Genomic DNA, 17787 nt, shown 5'->3' with positions numbered 1-17787 from the left:
ATAACTATTAGTAATATAGGCGTTTCATGCTAATGTAAGATGCGGTATCTTTTTGGATGTAGATATTTCGTTAAGATAATTCATGAAACTATAAGGAATTTCTTTCGGAATCTTCATTATTCGGTGAGATGCATTTGTTCGTCTTATTTACATTCTCCTGACTTAGATGTAATTGTATATAATATATTTCATTAGAGAAGTTTCGAGAAAAAATAACGATAACCATTTCAAACTGACGATAGATGTTCATTTAATTGAAGTGACTATAGTCTGTCATTATAGAAATGGAATTCTGGAAATTCTTGGGTTCTTAATAAACCTCTATTTTTTTAACGAATGGGTCAGTTGACAATAATCTCATTTCTCAACCTACCGCCTCCAAATAGACGATCTTACAAGTATTTTAATTACACTCCACAAGTGCACAACTGTGACATCATAAATGGAAATTGTACTGACAGTATTCCATAGTCGGTGTCAAAGGAGATCAGCCGTTGTCAGTGATATCATTATCTTCGTTAGAAGACTGATTGTACCTTGTGATAAGTACAGAATTGACTTTCGTTAGGTATCTTCTTCTAGAAATTTCTCTGAAATGGGTTAAACCACAAATGGTTTTTTAGGCATCGCAGTTACGAAAATATACGATTTTCGAGCGAATTTTACGGTAACTGAATACACCATATTGAGTACAAATTGCTTATCTGTCAATAGGGTCATGATTGAAAAATAAATAAAAAAAAGGAAAACTATGCGTTTATAACACAAACAGTAAAAAAAGAAATAGAATGATATTAATGTAACGTACAAAAGCATGGCAGATGAAGGTTTCTTAGTTTTCATTATGAACTGTTCATCTTGCGTTTTTAAGGCCTGCAGTTGAGATTCAACTTGATCGTACTGTGTCTAAGATATGGACAATTTATTGAAATCATTTTTATTGTTGATAGCGAGTTAAAATTATCTAAATCTAGTTGTCGAATACAAATTTGCCTGCAACAGTGTATGTAACTCGAAAGAAAACTTAGACTCCAGCAATATTTTGGTTGATACCACTGGATGTTGGAAATCCTTCCACCTATTCACAAATATGTGAATATTCATAGGGAATCGAAACTAATATTGAAATGTACCTTCGATTTCTAACAGGGCGTTAAGTGATTTTTTGAATTGATTCAAAACTGCTACTCAATCCAAATTGCTTTTCGGTAGATTACATTCTGTACCAAAATCATTTCATTTCTGTTTCTGTATATTGATCCACTTGAACAATCTTCATTCAAGAATGTCCATTTCACTTGGTGAAATATTTGTTGAAAATGTACGTACTATCATGTCATCATTTCTGAAATCCACTCCAAAATTCAATCATAACTCAGAACTAAAATGCTGACATCATCAGTATTTTATGGAATATTTTATGGATATGTAAGTTACAGATTTTCTGAAAAGGGCCATTTTCGTTCCCTTGGAATTTCTAAGTTAGCTAAATAGCTATGCTATTTGTGGCATAATGAAAAAAATTAAACTATTTTCAAAGGCTAGATAACAATCATTTTTGGTGGAAAACAAAATAATATACACAACATTCAGTTTGGTATACTCTGTATTGAGAAATTTTGAGATATTTTCACGTTCCTCTAATTTAAAAAAAAATTACAGATTCGTAGCCTACATCCACTCAAAACTCCATATAATAACTATGGAGAGAATGATGCAAAGGGGATTATTCACCTGAGCTATCACGTTGATTTCTCCACTATAATTTATTTTTGAATTAATATAAATTTATATTTGTCACCCCCTATCGAGATCAATTCAATTATTTATGAATGATGACCAGAAATAAACAATAAATTTTAACTCGTGTTGCCCTGTTTGAAACCTTTGGTGTAGTAATGAATATAACTGAAGGTTTATCCCAATACCAAACTGTTATTTTTGAAACCTCGACAGTGATCACCAAGTGATCATCTTCAAGAGGAAAATGTACGTAGTTATTAATTGTGAAATTATAAAACAACGATAAAAATAAAAACAACAATGAATATTAATTGGCGCTCCGGGGCGACTTCATTGATTCCAGTGGCGCATTTGCTTTTTCAGCTGCAGGAAAACCCGGAAAAACCTGCAGCACCACATCATCTGAAGATCTTGATCTGCCAATATCCTCTCTCTCATAAGGAAGATTAAACTAAAGCTTCATACAATTTTGTCCTTATTTATACCATAGATACTGCTAGGTATCTTCGTTTCAATTGTCCAGAAAAATCAATTTCACAATGTTGACCAATCTACTATTCAGGTAAATCTGATAACGTCAAATATTATTTCAACAAGCTATATAGTAAACTATCAGGTATTTGTCCACCATCTTTATTCATAATATTATTATTGTTCGGTCTCAAAATCTTGCTATCGAAATTATTATATTTCTCAAGTGAATGGTGAATATTAAATATTCAGTATGTAGCCTAGAGTTGCCAGCTCTAAAATTTTTACAAAAAAGCAGATTGTTTTATGGCATTATTTTTATTTTTGTTAACTAATCTTGTTTGAGTTATTTAGTTTTTCATTATTCTCAAGGATCTCCCAATCGGGGTTTTCCAGTTGGCCTTCTAATGTATGTGTCTTTTTTAATCCACTTATTCTCATAAAATTCAATATTCTGGAAAATCTTTTTACAAGCAACCCATATATTTAAATCTATTTCAGGTAAATATTGTAAGCTACAAATAGCTGAATTTTCAATTCCTCAATTGTTCCTTGTGTCCCTCATCTTGGGAATTACCCTACCTATGTTAATCCAAACCTCTGTTTATCCCTACAATGACCAATCTGAACCCCTTCACTATACCGATGTGAAACATTGCATTTTGTAAAATCATATCATTACGTTCCAAACCTTGTAAGAGTATAGTTAGAATAAATGAGGAGCAGACATTCAAAATACGTTTTGTCCAATACTTCAGCGTTTGAAATGGAGATGGCAATCTATTCTTCAAACTAAGGCGCATGTTTTAACACAACCATGAACATTCAAAAGGCGTTCAGTCCCATATAAAATCCCCAGTGAAGATTGATTGGACATTCGAAGTGGATTTTGTCCACTACGCATAGACTTTCAAAACGCCTTTGTTAGGTGATAGTGATCGCGGAAGTCGTAAAAGAGGGAAAAATTCCACTAAGAGAGAGCGAAATAAACAAATAAGGTAAATTATTAATAACTACTTAGAGGTTATGTTTTGAACTTTTAATTTCTTCAGGTATTCTGATTTTGACTCCAATTTGGATATGTTTACATATCCCTACAATCATGAATCATGAACCAAAAGAAACAGAAGCAGGAAATTACAGAACGAGAAGCATCATAGTATGACTATTAAGCATAAAATACGGACTAGTTCAGGAAAGCGAGACGTTTGTTTGAAGGTGATTGACAATGTTTCGTGATGAATTTCACTAGTTCGGACTTCCATTGTCTATTATATAAAATGATTTGAAATCCCTGAAACAAGTAAAAAAGAATAATTAAAAAAGAATAGTTGAAAATAACAATTATATTAAGCAACAATAAACCTGAAATGAAATGATAGTAAAATAACCTACAAGTAAAAATATAATAATTGAATAAATAAAAATTAAAGGAATGCAAAAAGAAAATAATAAAAATAAAAAAGTGTAGAGATTCCAAGTCACGTTAGTTCACGACGTTTCGATTGTTGGTATCTACAATCGTCTTCGGGTGATGACTGTGATGACTTCGGGTGATGACTTTCAACTATTCTTTTTTAATTATTCTTTTTTACTTGTTTCAGGGATTTCAAATCATTTTATATAATAGACAATGGAAGTCCGAACTAGTGAAATTCAGCGAGACGTTTGTCAGAAAATGTTTCTTAATGTATTTGGAGTAAGCCAGCGGCGTGTCCAAAGTATTGCAAAAAAAATGAAAACTGGTGTTGGTATATTAGAAAACAGAGGTGGTGACCACCGCTCACATAAAACTACTTAGAAAAAATTGAAAGTCATGGAATTTATCAAAATTTTAAAGGGCACAGAAAGTCTCTATGGACGCGGTAAATCCCGAAGAATTTACTTACCTTCCGAGTATAACATTGCCAGTCTCAGGAAATCGTACAACAATTTTGTAGAACCAAACTACCAAGTCAATTACAAATTTTTTTGTCGCATATTCAATGACAAATTTAACATAGGTTTTGGTTCTCCAACCTCCGGTGTTTGTGGCTTTTGCATGCGTCATCGAAGACAGTTAAGTTTGTGTAACGAGCCACAAGAAAAGACGAACATAATGACCGATCTGAGGGTTCATAGATTGAGAAGCAAGCAATTTTACAAGATGATGAAAGAAGAATCAGAAGATAGTCTTTCTTTTTGCTTTGACCTAGAGCAAGTGCAGGTACTACCTAAAGTGCCAATAGGAGATGCTTTTTATGCACAACAGGTATCTTTATATTCTTTCTGCATCACTGACTTTTCGAGCAGAGCACCCATTTTCTATTCCTGGCTAGAGACTCAAGCCGGTCGTGGATCCATCGAAGTAGGATCTGCGTTGTTTGATTTCTTTTCAAAAATGGCATTTCCGGACTACGTAAAGGAACTGCGACTATACTCAGATGGATGCGGTGGCCAAAATAAAAATAGTCATATTGTTCACATGTGTATGATTTGGCTTCAAAGACATGCTCCTCTAACGTTACAGTCCATTAGAATGTGTTTTCCAGTTCGTACCTACCTGCTGATCGCGTATTTGGCAGAGCCGAAAAATTGATAAGAGCACAAAGTATGATAAAATCTCGAGATAAATACTGGAAACTTTATTCTAAAATCGGAAAAGTACGTAAATTAGGAGTAGAATAGGCAGCTATTTATGATTTCAAAAAAGCATTGACATGTTTGAAAAAAGTTTCAGGAATCAGCGAGGCAAAGAGAATCTTCATCAAAAAAGAAATGTAGGTGTAGGAATAAAAACTGAGCAGTTTTATGGAAATGATGATTGTTCGAAAAAATACGAAACTCTGTTGAAGAAAGGAAAGAAATTTGAAAGTATCGTGCTGTCACCAATACCGCTTAGTAGGGAAATAAAAAGGAAGAAAATAAAGAGCCTAAATAAATTATTGATAGAATTGGAGGAATGATCCAGAATTGTCATGGCTTGCTCCAATTTTACCCAAAAATGTTGAAGATATTCCTGGAGACGAAGATGTGGATGATGATGATGGTGATTCTGAGCAGCGAGAACTATGTCAATGTCAAGAAGATGATGCTGAGATGAAATTATAGGTTCAAGGTTTTGAGTTCATTCTTTCTGAAGAAGTACTGTTAATGAAATTGTTATTTTTTTTTTAATTACATGCCTGAAAAAAGAATAAGTTTTTGAAATTGCTTGTTTTACTATCAAACAGCATTAAGTCCCTTGAGTTCCCAAACAAAATGCGTTTTGTTCGATATGGACAATCAAAGAGCATTTAGGCGATTTTTGGCATCAAGTTAATATTGGAGGTCATATTTTCTGCAAATTTTTCGGTTCCTTGAATCTCACGAAAACTTATCAGTTTCCTCATAGTGAACTTTGCCGTTTCCTGAGAATTATGCAATTTGGACAAAATGCATTTTGAATGTCTGCTCCTCAAATCTTGTCTACAGAACATCTAGCCAGTTATTTTTCTTACCCTATCTTTTCACAAGAGTTATTGTAATTATTCAACGAAAGTCATTTTTTGTGGAGGAAAAAATCAGTTTTTTATCGACCTTTTTTTGGGTAATGGTTACCTTCCACAATCTGAAAAAATATAAAAATTATAATGGAGAACTTTATACAAGTGTAGAAGGGCAAACTTTTTAGTTTACCCCGATAAGTTACTGCGTAAAAATCAAAGTATTTTTCACAAAGAAAAATCTTTTATTCATCAGTAACTTGTCGTATTTCACAATTTTGCCTATCAAAAAAATATTAAGAAATTATACTTATCTTTTACGTTTCGGAGGCCAAAATCTGCCTCCGTATTCAGAAATGGATAAAAATTCGAATAAATATGCAGTTATTCCTTTTTTGAGAGCTTATTTCTTTACTTCTTCGACAGATGTCAAAGAAGTTTTGAAATATGAAATTATGTCAATGTTGTTGATTGACAACTGAAATATTCGATGTAATACAAGGTACTCTCCGATATCAGTTTGTTGCCATTTCGCCACTATCCAAAGTTTTCTTCAAGATGGGTAGCCAAGTACGATCTATTTCTAAGGAGCTATTCGAGATACAATTCTCTCCAGACATGAGAATATACGCTGATTCTTTTAGCTTACATCTCTTAAAATGAGGCTCATTGGTAATCTTTCTTGTCCTTTTCCATTCTACCCGATGTTCACCGTCTGATTTTAAAATGTGTTCTGATAATTTTGTCTATTTTTTATATAATCTCTACACTTGTATAAAGTTCTCCATTATAATTTTTATATTTTTTCAGATTGTGGAAGGTAACCATTACCCAAAAAAAGGTCGATAAAAAACTTATTGTAATTCTTGTGTGCATTAAGCATTCATACTCACGATAAAATAATCTTGGGTCAAAATAATTATGTTGACTTATTTCTAAGCTCTCATAGTCATATGGATGCCTGGTGCCTGTTGGATGCTTGTCTAACAAATTTTAATTAACTGAAGTCTATGGCATTGTTTTGTTGGAAAACATGAAGGGTGACCGCTGATTTTCCTGATATTCTATATTTTAGGTGTGCTAAGTGTTCCTTATATCTTATTTTGATAGATCTTTCAGTCTGTCTATAATATTTTACATCGCATTCCAGACTTTTCCGAATTCTTGACTTTATCCTTTGGTTTTTAGGCTCTGTAGTGTATGGCTCGTTTCAAATGCTACCTTCGAGGTATCGTTCATCCTTAAGCTAAACTTTTTCTTTTTTATTATATCATCTACAGTACTCCCCGAGAAACCGTTACTGACTGCTTTGTCCTATAGGTTCACTTTTTCTTTTGTGAACCTCTTATGTGTGAGAGGAAACGTCAAAAAGAATTCAACCCTGCACGTCTGTGCTGTGCTGGCAGGAATATACCTGTAAGTGCTTGTTTTCTTCCTGAATACATTATATTCAAGCTTTTCACATTGACTCATCATTACCAAAACGCCAAGAAATGGAAGTTGTCCTTTATTTTCTAACTGATATGTGAATTTTATTGATGGACGTCTGTTATTTGAAAAGGAAACAAAGTCGTCCATATTTGATTTTTTGTTATCGACATTTCTATCATAACTAAAGGTACCAACCGTATTTTCAAAAAAAATCGGTCAAATATCCTGTACTACATCATCGAAATGGAAGATAAAAATGAGGAACATCAACATGCAGTTATTTCACTGTAGACATGTTTATTATAACTAATTGTACCAACCGGGTTCTAAACAAAGAATCTGTTAACTATCGTGTACTACATAATCGAAATGGAAGATAAAAATGAGGAACATCAACATGCAGTGAATTTATTTTCATTTTCAGAGCGTCATTCAAATGAATGGATTCAGATCCCTGGGAGATGAAGAAGAAGTGGAATTTGAGTGCCAAATTTCCGAAAAGGGTTTAGAAGCGACAAAAGTAACTGGTCCGCAGCGTCTGGACTGCAGAGGGTCCCACAGAAGACCGGTATCGAAGAAACGCTTCAGAAAAATAAGGTAGAAAATCCCCTGCTTATTGCGTTTGATTCTATTTCAAATGATGTATTTATTAAATTTTCTGTTGACCTACTGACCAATATGGTTGCTAATGAAAGTAATTGAATAATATTCAACTACTTGTGATGAACTGTTTGGAACCTTGGTTTAGTAATGAATATTACTGCAGTTTTTTCCCAACATCAAACCGTTATTTCAACAACTCGACACGTGCTTCGATCACTTGGTGATCCAAACACGTTGGGAAAAAACTCCAGTAATATTCAATATTTAACCACTCAACTCGTACCACTACTCAATGTATTTGAAAATGCAATTTGATTTGGAGTTGTTTTGGGGAAATAACAATTTTGGAATTAGGTAACTGTTAAACCAACAATAATAATGTATATTGATACATTGAATATACAGTTAGTTCAAAAATGTATTTTAGCCTTCAGAGTATTGAGGGGAACTTAGCTTATGAATTTATCAACTAATTAATAATGACTGACGAAAAAACTATTGAAAACTAAGTTGAAAAACACTGCTTATATATTATATGACAATTCTGTCTGATAGATTCGTATATTCTTTAAAGCTTTAATCAAGGGAGAAAACGGACTTATAGTATGCTGAAACAAACAATGGCGCCATAAGAAAAGAGATTGAGAAGTGTACCCAATTAGTAGTCTCAAACCATCAGGAATAATCTATTAATGACAAGAAGACAATTGGTGAATATCCCAAAATCGAAGCGTCGGGAATAACCTGGATTTGATTTTTTACATTTTACTTTTCTTTTTTATTTTCTGTAAATTACTGACTTTTTTTATTAACCTCCCTTTGGCATCAAACCGTAGTTTATTTTGCCACAGAAATTTCGAAATAAATCGAGTGATATTTTAGATTCAATTATGACTGTTAGAATTATACTTAATGAATATTTTTTCATTGAGTTTACCTTACAAGAGCTAAAAAAAATGTACTATGAGCTTAATGAGTTTATACCAATGCCTATTTTTTCCAAATGTGCAAGAAATTTACCATGGTTCATTTTCATTCGTATAATAGTAGCGGCGCAAAATCTTGAAAAGTTGAAGTTGTCCATGAGGGAGATGCTTTTGAGAAGAGTGGGGTGGATTGTCTATGATGATATCAAACTATTTCACTTATTGTCAAAAATATTCATTTTTTTAATCGTATTATTAACTGATTAACATTTTCAATTCCAATAATTTCTTTTTAGCGCTCTCAGAGACTTGGAGCGTTTGAGATATCTCCTTGTAAAAATTTAGCATCAGTCTCATGATCGAATAGTTGTTCACTTGGGAAGAATATAATATAATGATTTTTTTTGTAATATCTCAAAGGAATTAGGCAATGACATCGTAATCACATCAATACCAAACGAAACATCAATAAATTGTACTCATAAACTTTCCTCTTAAATCATTCCGTCTATTGGTAAAAACCGTATAAAAATCCGTTAGATAGTTTTCGTGTTAATCGCGGTCAGACAGTTAGGCAGACAGACAGACAGACAAAGACGCACACTTTTAATAATACTTTTCACAAGATATGAATATGTAGCCCCTAAGGTCGACTTTTTTGTATCGGTTCTTTATGGGCTTTTTATTACTACCTTTATCAGCATAATGTCTCATTTTCCAGTCATCTCTATGAAAACTCTATTTTTGAGGAATTATAGTTCGAACTTTTGATTATGAAGTCAATAACTCGTGCTCTAAAACTTGATTCTATTATTCGTGTTGCTGAATGCATATAATTTTTGTGATGGAAAGATGTAAAAATACTTTTATTTCTGACCGGGATATTATAAGCTTATATCGTCATAGTTACGCTATCAATAAAGAGGGTCATAACTCCCTTGGGATATTATAGATTTTATAATTCCCTCTACCTTTCACAAGTAAAAATAAATAGAAATGAAAACTGAACCATATTTTATTTATTCACGTCATTACAAATAATAAATGTACAATTTTGAAATGTTCCCTGAAAATTACTTCCGCCACTGGAAACAATTTCTTCTTTTGTACGACTGGAGCTTCTGTTCACTACAGTCGAGGTACCTGCCTCTTCTGATGACAAAGTAGACAACATACGCGCCGTTTTATTTCTCAATTCGATGCTATCCTCCAAATACCCCTCCGCCACCGTGGAACTTTTCCAACCTCCGTGTCTTTTTAAGTTAGTCATAGTTGCTCTTGCATTGGCTAGAGCAGTAGCAGAAGTGCGACGAAGGCAATGTCCCGTATAGGAAGATGAGTTTGGCAATCCTAAATACATTGCGATTTTGCTGGGGATTTTCCCAAACATGTTTTTTCCAATTGGCTGAGATGTACATTTATTTTGTCGGAAGCTCAAAAAAATCGTTCAATACCTTTAGGACGCAAAGACATAAAGTCTTAATAAAGGCAAAGCGGAGAACTCTTTTTCATCCATAACCGTAAATTTCTTCGATACACCAGTTTTACTTTCCGGTATGTTCACTACCATAACGGAATCCCGGTCCTCTATATCCGATATCTTCATATTCAAAAGTTCCTGACTTCTGCATCCTCCAAAATAACCCATAATCAAAACAACCTATAACAAAAAAAAGGAAATAAATACACACAAAAATGAAAATAAGAAAAAAATTACCTTATGCAATAAATGAATATCATTAGGAGCGTCCTTTAGGAATCTGATAACATCTTTAGGAGATAAAACAGCAGACTTTTTCGGCTTATAACTCTTACTCTTCCGTTTCAAAAAAGCCTGTAGTTCATTGAACTTGGTGATATCTCGTTTCTCATGTATAGTCACCATCGATTTTAGCATTGACCATTTAGTCCATAAAGAATTCGGACTATACGTTTCTGACTGAAACGAATAAACACAATTACTACCAAATCTACCGAAAAACATAGAAAATTCCTTACCAGTTCTTGAAAATATGCCAGAAATACAGTTTCAGTGACATCTTTTGGCATAACATTTTTCCGTGTCAGCCAGTCCAGATATATCTTGTATTTTTTTTGGTATACGGCTTCACTTTTCGATGGAATTAATGATTCTTTTGCTTCTTCAGCTTTTTTCAAAATATCCTCCATTATATTTGGGGTAGAAAACACGTTTTCACCGCAAACACAGCTTGATAACAAAGTTCTGTTTATAAACAAGTAACATAGCAACAACCTAGCAACAAGAAAACTTTACTATAATCAACGGTATACCTGATTCAAATATACAGGGAAGGTAATGAATTGGTACATTTTTCCGTTTCAAAAATGAACAAAATTTTATTGAAATCGGTCAGAAATAAAATTATCTATGTACCACGGGAATTAATGAGCCTTAATAACCTCAGGCAATTGCTGTGCCTCGGGCCAGAGGCCCTCGGGACGCAAACTTTGCCATCGGTAATTAAGGGGCTCCTAATTCCCTTGATACATAAATAACTATTTCTACCTATATTAGGATGCAATGGTATTAATTTTTGAAAGTGAAAACAAAGTTCAAAAGGTGTTATGTGTTTTGGATTTTTGAATGAATATTTACAAGATCATGAAAATGACTCCTTGGTAATATCAGGAATCAACAGTCGTCAGTTGTTACTGAACCAGAATAACTTCGATTTGATTGAAGAGTGATTTGCAGTTGAATTTTTACCTTACCCAGTTGTATATTTCATTAGATTTGCCCCTTCAAATATTTTTCATTTATTTCACACCCTTATTTTGTTTACATATTTTCAGATGCTATAACTGTGGAGAATTCGCTAACCATATAGCAGCAAAATGTCAACTTGGTCCTCAGCCGAAACGCTGTCATAATTGCAAAAGCGAAGACCATCTGGTTGCCGACTGCCCCACAAGAACTGATAGAACACCAAAAACTGGCGAGGGGTCCAGAGATGGACAGTCCACCTCTGCGGAACAAAATGGCAACGGCGCTTCTACAAGCTCCGCTGGTCCTTCTGGCGCCACCTCGTAGGAATCTAAGGAAGCTAGTAAAGAATAGATGTAAGGAAACTGAGTACCTCTTTGTGTTCATTGATTGTAATTACGTTAGGTGTCGGTAATATGTAAAAATGAGCAGAAACTTTGTTAAGAGGTGCACGAAGGTGTGGAACTGATTTTTGTATTTGAGCTAATTTATAACCTTCATTTCCAGTTATTTCTTTTCTGTTTGCGATTTGAGACAAACACAATACATAATTCTTGAATTGAAAGAGTTCTGGGTATGAACAAGTTTTATGGATTGAAAAAAATCTAATCCATATAAAAATATAACAAGTTTTTTCAATTAAGGTGCGAGTTGTTGAAAAATTCACAATAATTTTAGATCAGTTGTACCGAAGGGCATCAGGATCACATAGTGTTATTTTGTTTTTTGAATAATTTCCACTCTAAAAATCAAAATTGAATTTGAAACTCGAAATTTCCACTTATTAAATCGAAATTAATCTGATAGTAGCACTAGAGAGTATCTAAATATGTTTCTTATTCATACTATGTGGAATATTCGAACTCTTGTGGTAAAGATGATTATCAAAGTGAATTATAGAAAAAGCATTCGACTTTGCTTTGCTTCGATATTGCTGAAACGCAATTTTTTCCGAAGGGTGGTTTTTATTTTGAATTTACTTTGCGGCTATTGCCAGATTATTGATTTCCATAAGTGCAATTTTTTCAGAAATTTTGAGCATGGAATTCGACAGTGACTTTGAAGTTCTCCCACAATTTCACACTGTAAAAACCCCATCCATCAAAGATTATCTCATCGAATTAACATATCGCGCTGTGAAATAAAGGTCTTAAATATAAGTTTCTCCGTTTTTTATATACTTTTCAGTTTTTCATGGAAACTGCATGATTTTAGTTTCAGATTAAGGATGTAACTATATTTGTGAAAACTGAAGTTCGTGAAAATGTATTTTTGAAATGCCATTTAGTCATAAGAAATATACAGGAATTTAGTACAACACCATTATTTTGAGAGGCGCAAAATTCAAAATTTGTATTGTACAAAGTATTTCAAAATTCTGGTTCTCATTGGTGACCATAACATAGATTCATGAATTTTTCGATTAATTTTAATCCACCACTGAGATTCAGATCAACAATTTTGAAAAACTTGGTATGATTGTGGCAGATTATTTATTGAGTCATTGTTTTTTAAAATATTTGTTTATATTTTTATTCAAATTATCACAACATTATTTATTTTGACGTTTTTATTGCCAGTTTTTCATTTTCTAATTTTATAACAAATTTTCAAAAGGAGATATTTTGCGTAGAGTGTGGCTATTATGCAACATTCTTTCAAAATGGCGTCTACTACAACACGGAGTACTTAATGACACTCACGTTGAATAAGAAATACAACATATTCATAATTTTAGTCATTAGTTGAAACCATTTATTTTTAATTTGTGTAAGTTATTAGTTTTAAGCCTCCTGAACTACCTATCAAAGTAGCAGGTTACAATAGAACTCGTCTACCTCATTGTGTACAGTTGATATTTTTAAAACGAATAATTTGAATGGTTCCTATGTGCCACGTTTGTATTTCTAAGAGTTTCGAAAAAAGTACCTGATATATCATTGTTTTCATTCCATGCCTTATACTACTGGACTGGCTATACAGTGCCCTGGTTTTCTTAATTCTCATGTGAGTTTGAAGTTATTACCTGAATACACCATAAAGTACCAATAATTTACCATTTGATGAATTTCAATTTTTTTTCTTTTCAGGAATACTTTATGAAATATATTTTTTTTACATTTCAGTAAATTTTTCTTGCGCAATAAGCCATTACGCAAAGTTAAATGAAATAGTATATTTTGAATAGTCACAAGTAATTATTTTTCATTTTACTATAGGATTAAGTTGAAGTCATTATTTTGTTGAAATATGAACAAAATTACGGTAATTTACGGTAAGTTAATTCATGATTGAAAATTTATGATTATTTTACATATTCCAAGATGTTAAATCTTATATTGAATCTCATTCTTTCAATCAACTCAACACCCCATGTAAAATTGATTTGATAAAGTGGCACTGTGTAACTAGTTTGTTAATATTATTTAGCAGGTCTCAGTAGATTCATTTCGAATATCTGCGAATGTTATGAATATATAAACATTCATATCGAAGACATTATCATGTATAACAAAATAGACTGATTTTTTCTGCTCAGGGAATTATATAAGCATTGTTTCTGAACCAAATACTTAGTTGTATTATCCCAGAAATACGTAATATAGCCTAGTTTGTAAAAATGTGCATTTTGTTGTCATCTTGAATACCTCGCTTCGATCAAGATCAAATTAGTTTTTATCGTCAAGTAGCTGCCTTTTCGAAGACCCTCTGAGAAATCTTCGACATTATTCTGGAAACCAAAAAAAACGAGTCTCAACCTATAATCCCAAGCACTGCCGAGAAATAGACTAGAATTGTACTGAGTGATGGTAATCCATCGTCAATCGTCAACGAATGTTGTTTCAGGTAATATGGTATGTAGTTGAAACCAAAGTCTGGAAGTAAAGCATTCATAATCTTATTCAACACCACACAGCGTTGTTTCGACTCACAATAAGTCTTATCAGTGGTACTAGTTTGATCCACAATGAGTCTTATCAGTGGTGCTAGTTTGAACCACGACAAATGCAATTTTTGACACAATTGTCCTTGAAATCCAAGTCTAGTATATGAATGCAATGTCATCTTTCCTTCCGATGAAGCCACATATGTGATTGCGAAATGACTCAATCCAATATCAAGGATTAACGAGGCAATTTATTGCAAGCAACTGGCCAACACCAGCCATCGATGTTTCATTGATGATAATCTATCTACTAACGAAGATGCCGTCTTTGATCCATGGAAATTAGTTTCGTCTAAATCTTTAATATTTGTGAATTTAGTCTTCTGATGATTCAATATAGAGGGCGTCTTCGTAAAGGGAGTAATCCTTGCCTTTACTCACTTCGACTCTACAGTACCTCACAATTGTATCTTCTAATGTGAAAGCTGCGGTTAAAAACAAAGGACGAATCTCTTTCGGCGATCTATGGCGAAGCTTGGCGTAGAAATAGATCGATTAGAGAAGCTTCATTTAGCTTCATTTTTCTGTCGAACCCGTTCATGGTGTCTTTGTAAGGCGAGATATCATTGCCTTCACATATAATATTCAAGAAACATCAGTAGTCCATCCAGCCAGTTTAACTGAATTACTGAATTGGTGTACTGTCATTGAAAACGCAATGATATTAGCTTACCTGGCATGCACCTACGATTTTTTATTTGTATTGGTGAATTTCTTACATATTATATGCTCACAGTATTGATCCACACAATAATTTCGTTGTGGTATTATGAGTTTCGTTTCTTAGTTTTGAATAGAAATAAACTATCAAAAATACCAACAAAGTCAATGGCAATGGCATTTAAAAGCTTTCGAATTAATTTGGAGAAAAAATGAAAGAAGTTCATCAACGAAAGTAAGTAACGATTCTTAATTATGAGATTGAATCTCCTGCATTCTATTTAACGTCGATACAAGCCCTGATGAACTTTAGAGTTATCGGTGAATGAAGTAACGAAGTGAAAAAAAGCGATGTAAAATTTTGATATGCATAAATATGTGAACGTAGTTGAAATAATATGATAATGATGATAAGCGTGCAGCGACAGAATTTTATAAAGAGACATGAATTATTTCAACGAAAAATCACTTTTCTTTGCTAGGCGTTTCCCTATACCAAGCAGTAAAAACTGGATTTAAAAGTCAATTGAAGTCAATTGAAGTTTTCACTGTGATTTGCAATTACAAGACAAGAGACAGTCAGAACCCCTTTAAAGACTAGAGGTCGGCACATAATCTGGTTGTTTCAACAGTCAAGTTCTTGGTTTCATCTTTTAAATTAATCTATAAGCCTTCGCTTTGCTCATATCGTTATTTTTTCTCGAATAGAATGCGAGACCAGAACCATGTGAAGCCCTTCATAAGAGCTTCACATATGGTTCTTTTTAATATACCAGGATTTTCCTGAAATCACTTGAATAAAGGTTTCAATGATTCGTCATTATTTGATTCGCATCTATCGACTGGAACTGCCTTACATCTTTGAAATTCATGCCCTCTTCATATTTCATAAATGTTCTCGATATGACTTTACGATTTCACAACACAACAAAGTTTTTGTTTCGGGGTTGAAATTAGATGATTTTAATGTATTTTCACGTGTTAAAACCAAAAGTGACCATAAAAATTATATATTAGCTCTTGTTTTCAAGATATAGTAACATTATATTATATATATATATATGTATATTGAGTTTTCAACAAATGAAATATTTCATCACCAACAGTTGGTACACATGTTTGTTTACATAACACCCCTCTCATCAGCTGTTCTTAAGTAGTAAACATAACCTATGTGAGTTTGTCAATTGTACGCACGTGGTTGCTATTGAAATTATCGTGTGAAGTTGTGATTTTTAAATTAATTTAAGTGCTGATCTGAAATGCCTCGAAAGTGTGTGAATTCTGTCGATAGCTTTTGCTATATATGTGGTGAAATAACATTTAAGGCTCAGAAACGTAAAATGACACCTATCGTTAAGACAGCCTATGAACATTATTTTGGTGTGAAAGTTGGGGACCAAGATGAATCATGGGCTCCTCATATATGTTGTAATTCTTGTTCCGTCATATTGCGAGAGTGGCTGAAAAATAAAAACCGGGCAATGGCTTTTGCAGTACCTATGGTTTGGCGTGAGCCTACCAATCATACAGACGACTGTTATTTCTGCTTAACTCCTCCCATTAAGCAAGGTTTATCTATGAAGAAAAGAGGAACTGTTAAATACCCTAATCTCCCATCTGCTCTTCGGCCTGTACCACACTCAGACAATTTGCCAGTCCCTTCTCCACCCCAAAACTATGAAATTTTAGAGGAAGGTGATGAAGACTGTTTAGAAGGAGCAACCCATCCTTCTACATCCTATGACCCTGATTTTGAGGTAAGCGATAGGTCTAGTGATCCGCACAGAATTAGTCAAGCAGAGTTGAGTGACCTTATAAGAGATCTTCGCTTTTCTAAGGAAAAGGCTGAGCTGTTAGGGTCAAGACTACAACAGTGGAATCTTCTAAAACATGATGTGAAAATATCTCAGTACAGACAGCGTCAAAAAGATTTGCTTCCTTTTTTTGAGAAAAAAGAATACCTCGTAGTTTGTTCTGATGTTAATGGTTTGATGGACCGCTTGAATTTGGACACACTCCATCTGAATGGAGAATGTTTATAGACTCTTCAAAACTAAGCTTAAAGCTGTACTTCTGCATAATGGAAATCAGCTACCCTCTATTCCTATAGGTCATGCAGTTCACATGAAGGAAACGTATATAAATATGAAAACACTTCTCCAATCAATCAAATATGAACAACACAAGTGGCACATCTGTGGTGATCTGAAAGTCATTGCTATACTCCTAGGAATGCAATTAGGGTTCACCAAGTACTGTTGTTTTTTGTGTCTGTGGGACAGTCGGGATAGAAAATCTCACTATAAAAAAATGAACTGGCCTACACGAGACCTAAATCCTAATGAGAAAAATGTAGTTTACGAGCCTCTTGTAGATCCTAAGGATGTTCTCCTTCCCCCATTACTAATTAAGTTGGGACTAATGAAAAACTTTGTGAAGGCCATGGACCAGGAAGGACAAGCTTTTAAGTACTTGAGAGCAAAGTTTTCCAGGTTGAGTGATGCTAAAGTCAAGGAAGGCATCTTTATTGGGCCTCAAATCCGTGAAATCGTAAATGATCCTGCTTTTGACATGATTTTAACAGGAAATGAAAAAAGAGCCTGGGAAGCCTTTAAGAAGGTTGTACATGGGTTTTTAGGTAACAAAAGAGATGATAACTTCACAGCATTGGTTGAAGAGCTTCTTCAAGCTTACCACCAACTTGGATGCAACATGTCCTTAAAAATTCATTTTCTTCACTCTCATCTTAATTTCTTCCCACAAAACTGTGGAGCTGTGAGTGACGAACATGGAGAAAGATTCCATCAAGACATT

At 33.6% G+C, this 17787-nt stretch overlaps 2 protein-coding genes across 2 annotated transcripts in view; one reads left to right on the top strand and one right to left on the bottom strand.

The window, feature by feature from the left end:
- Positions 1 to 13298, top strand: part of LOC111516567 (protein lin-28 homolog) — a 61811-nt gene extending 48513 nt beyond the window's left edge. Inside the window, exons 3-4 of the mRNA XM_074178598.1 lie at positions 7534 to 7706; positions 11453 to 13298. Of these exons, the coding sequence (XP_074034699.1) occupies positions 7534 to 7706; positions 11453 to 11690 (411 nt within the window). The 3' untranslated portion in view covers positions 11691 to 13298. The remainder of the gene's footprint in view (positions 1 to 7533; positions 7707 to 11452) is intronic.
- On the bottom strand, positions 9636 to 10935 carry LOC141483773 (uncharacterized). Its single transcript, XM_074178597.1, has 3 exons — positions 10637 to 10935; positions 10356 to 10577; positions 9636 to 10298 (listed from the first exon to the last, which is right to left on the bottom strand). The coding sequence occupies exons 1-3, from the start codon at positions 10805 to 10807 to the stop codon at positions 10095 to 10097; spliced, it is 597 nt and encodes a 198-aa protein (XP_074034698.1). The 5' UTR covers positions 10808 to 10935; the 3' UTR covers positions 9636 to 10094.
- Positions 13299 to 17787: the final 4489 nt, after the last annotated feature.

This window comes from Leptinotarsa decemlineata, unplaced genomic scaffold, assembly GCF_025532065.1.
Source record: "Leptinotarsa decemlineata unplaced genomic scaffold, Ldec_3_MD MMD2_tig00004204_RagTag_RagTag, whole genome shotgun sequence".
NCBI lineage: Eukaryota > Metazoa > Arthropoda > Insecta > Coleoptera > Chrysomelidae > Leptinotarsa > Leptinotarsa decemlineata.
The sequence above is the reverse complement of the archived record's forward strand: the minus strand, read 5'-3'. Positions and strand labels throughout refer to the sequence as shown.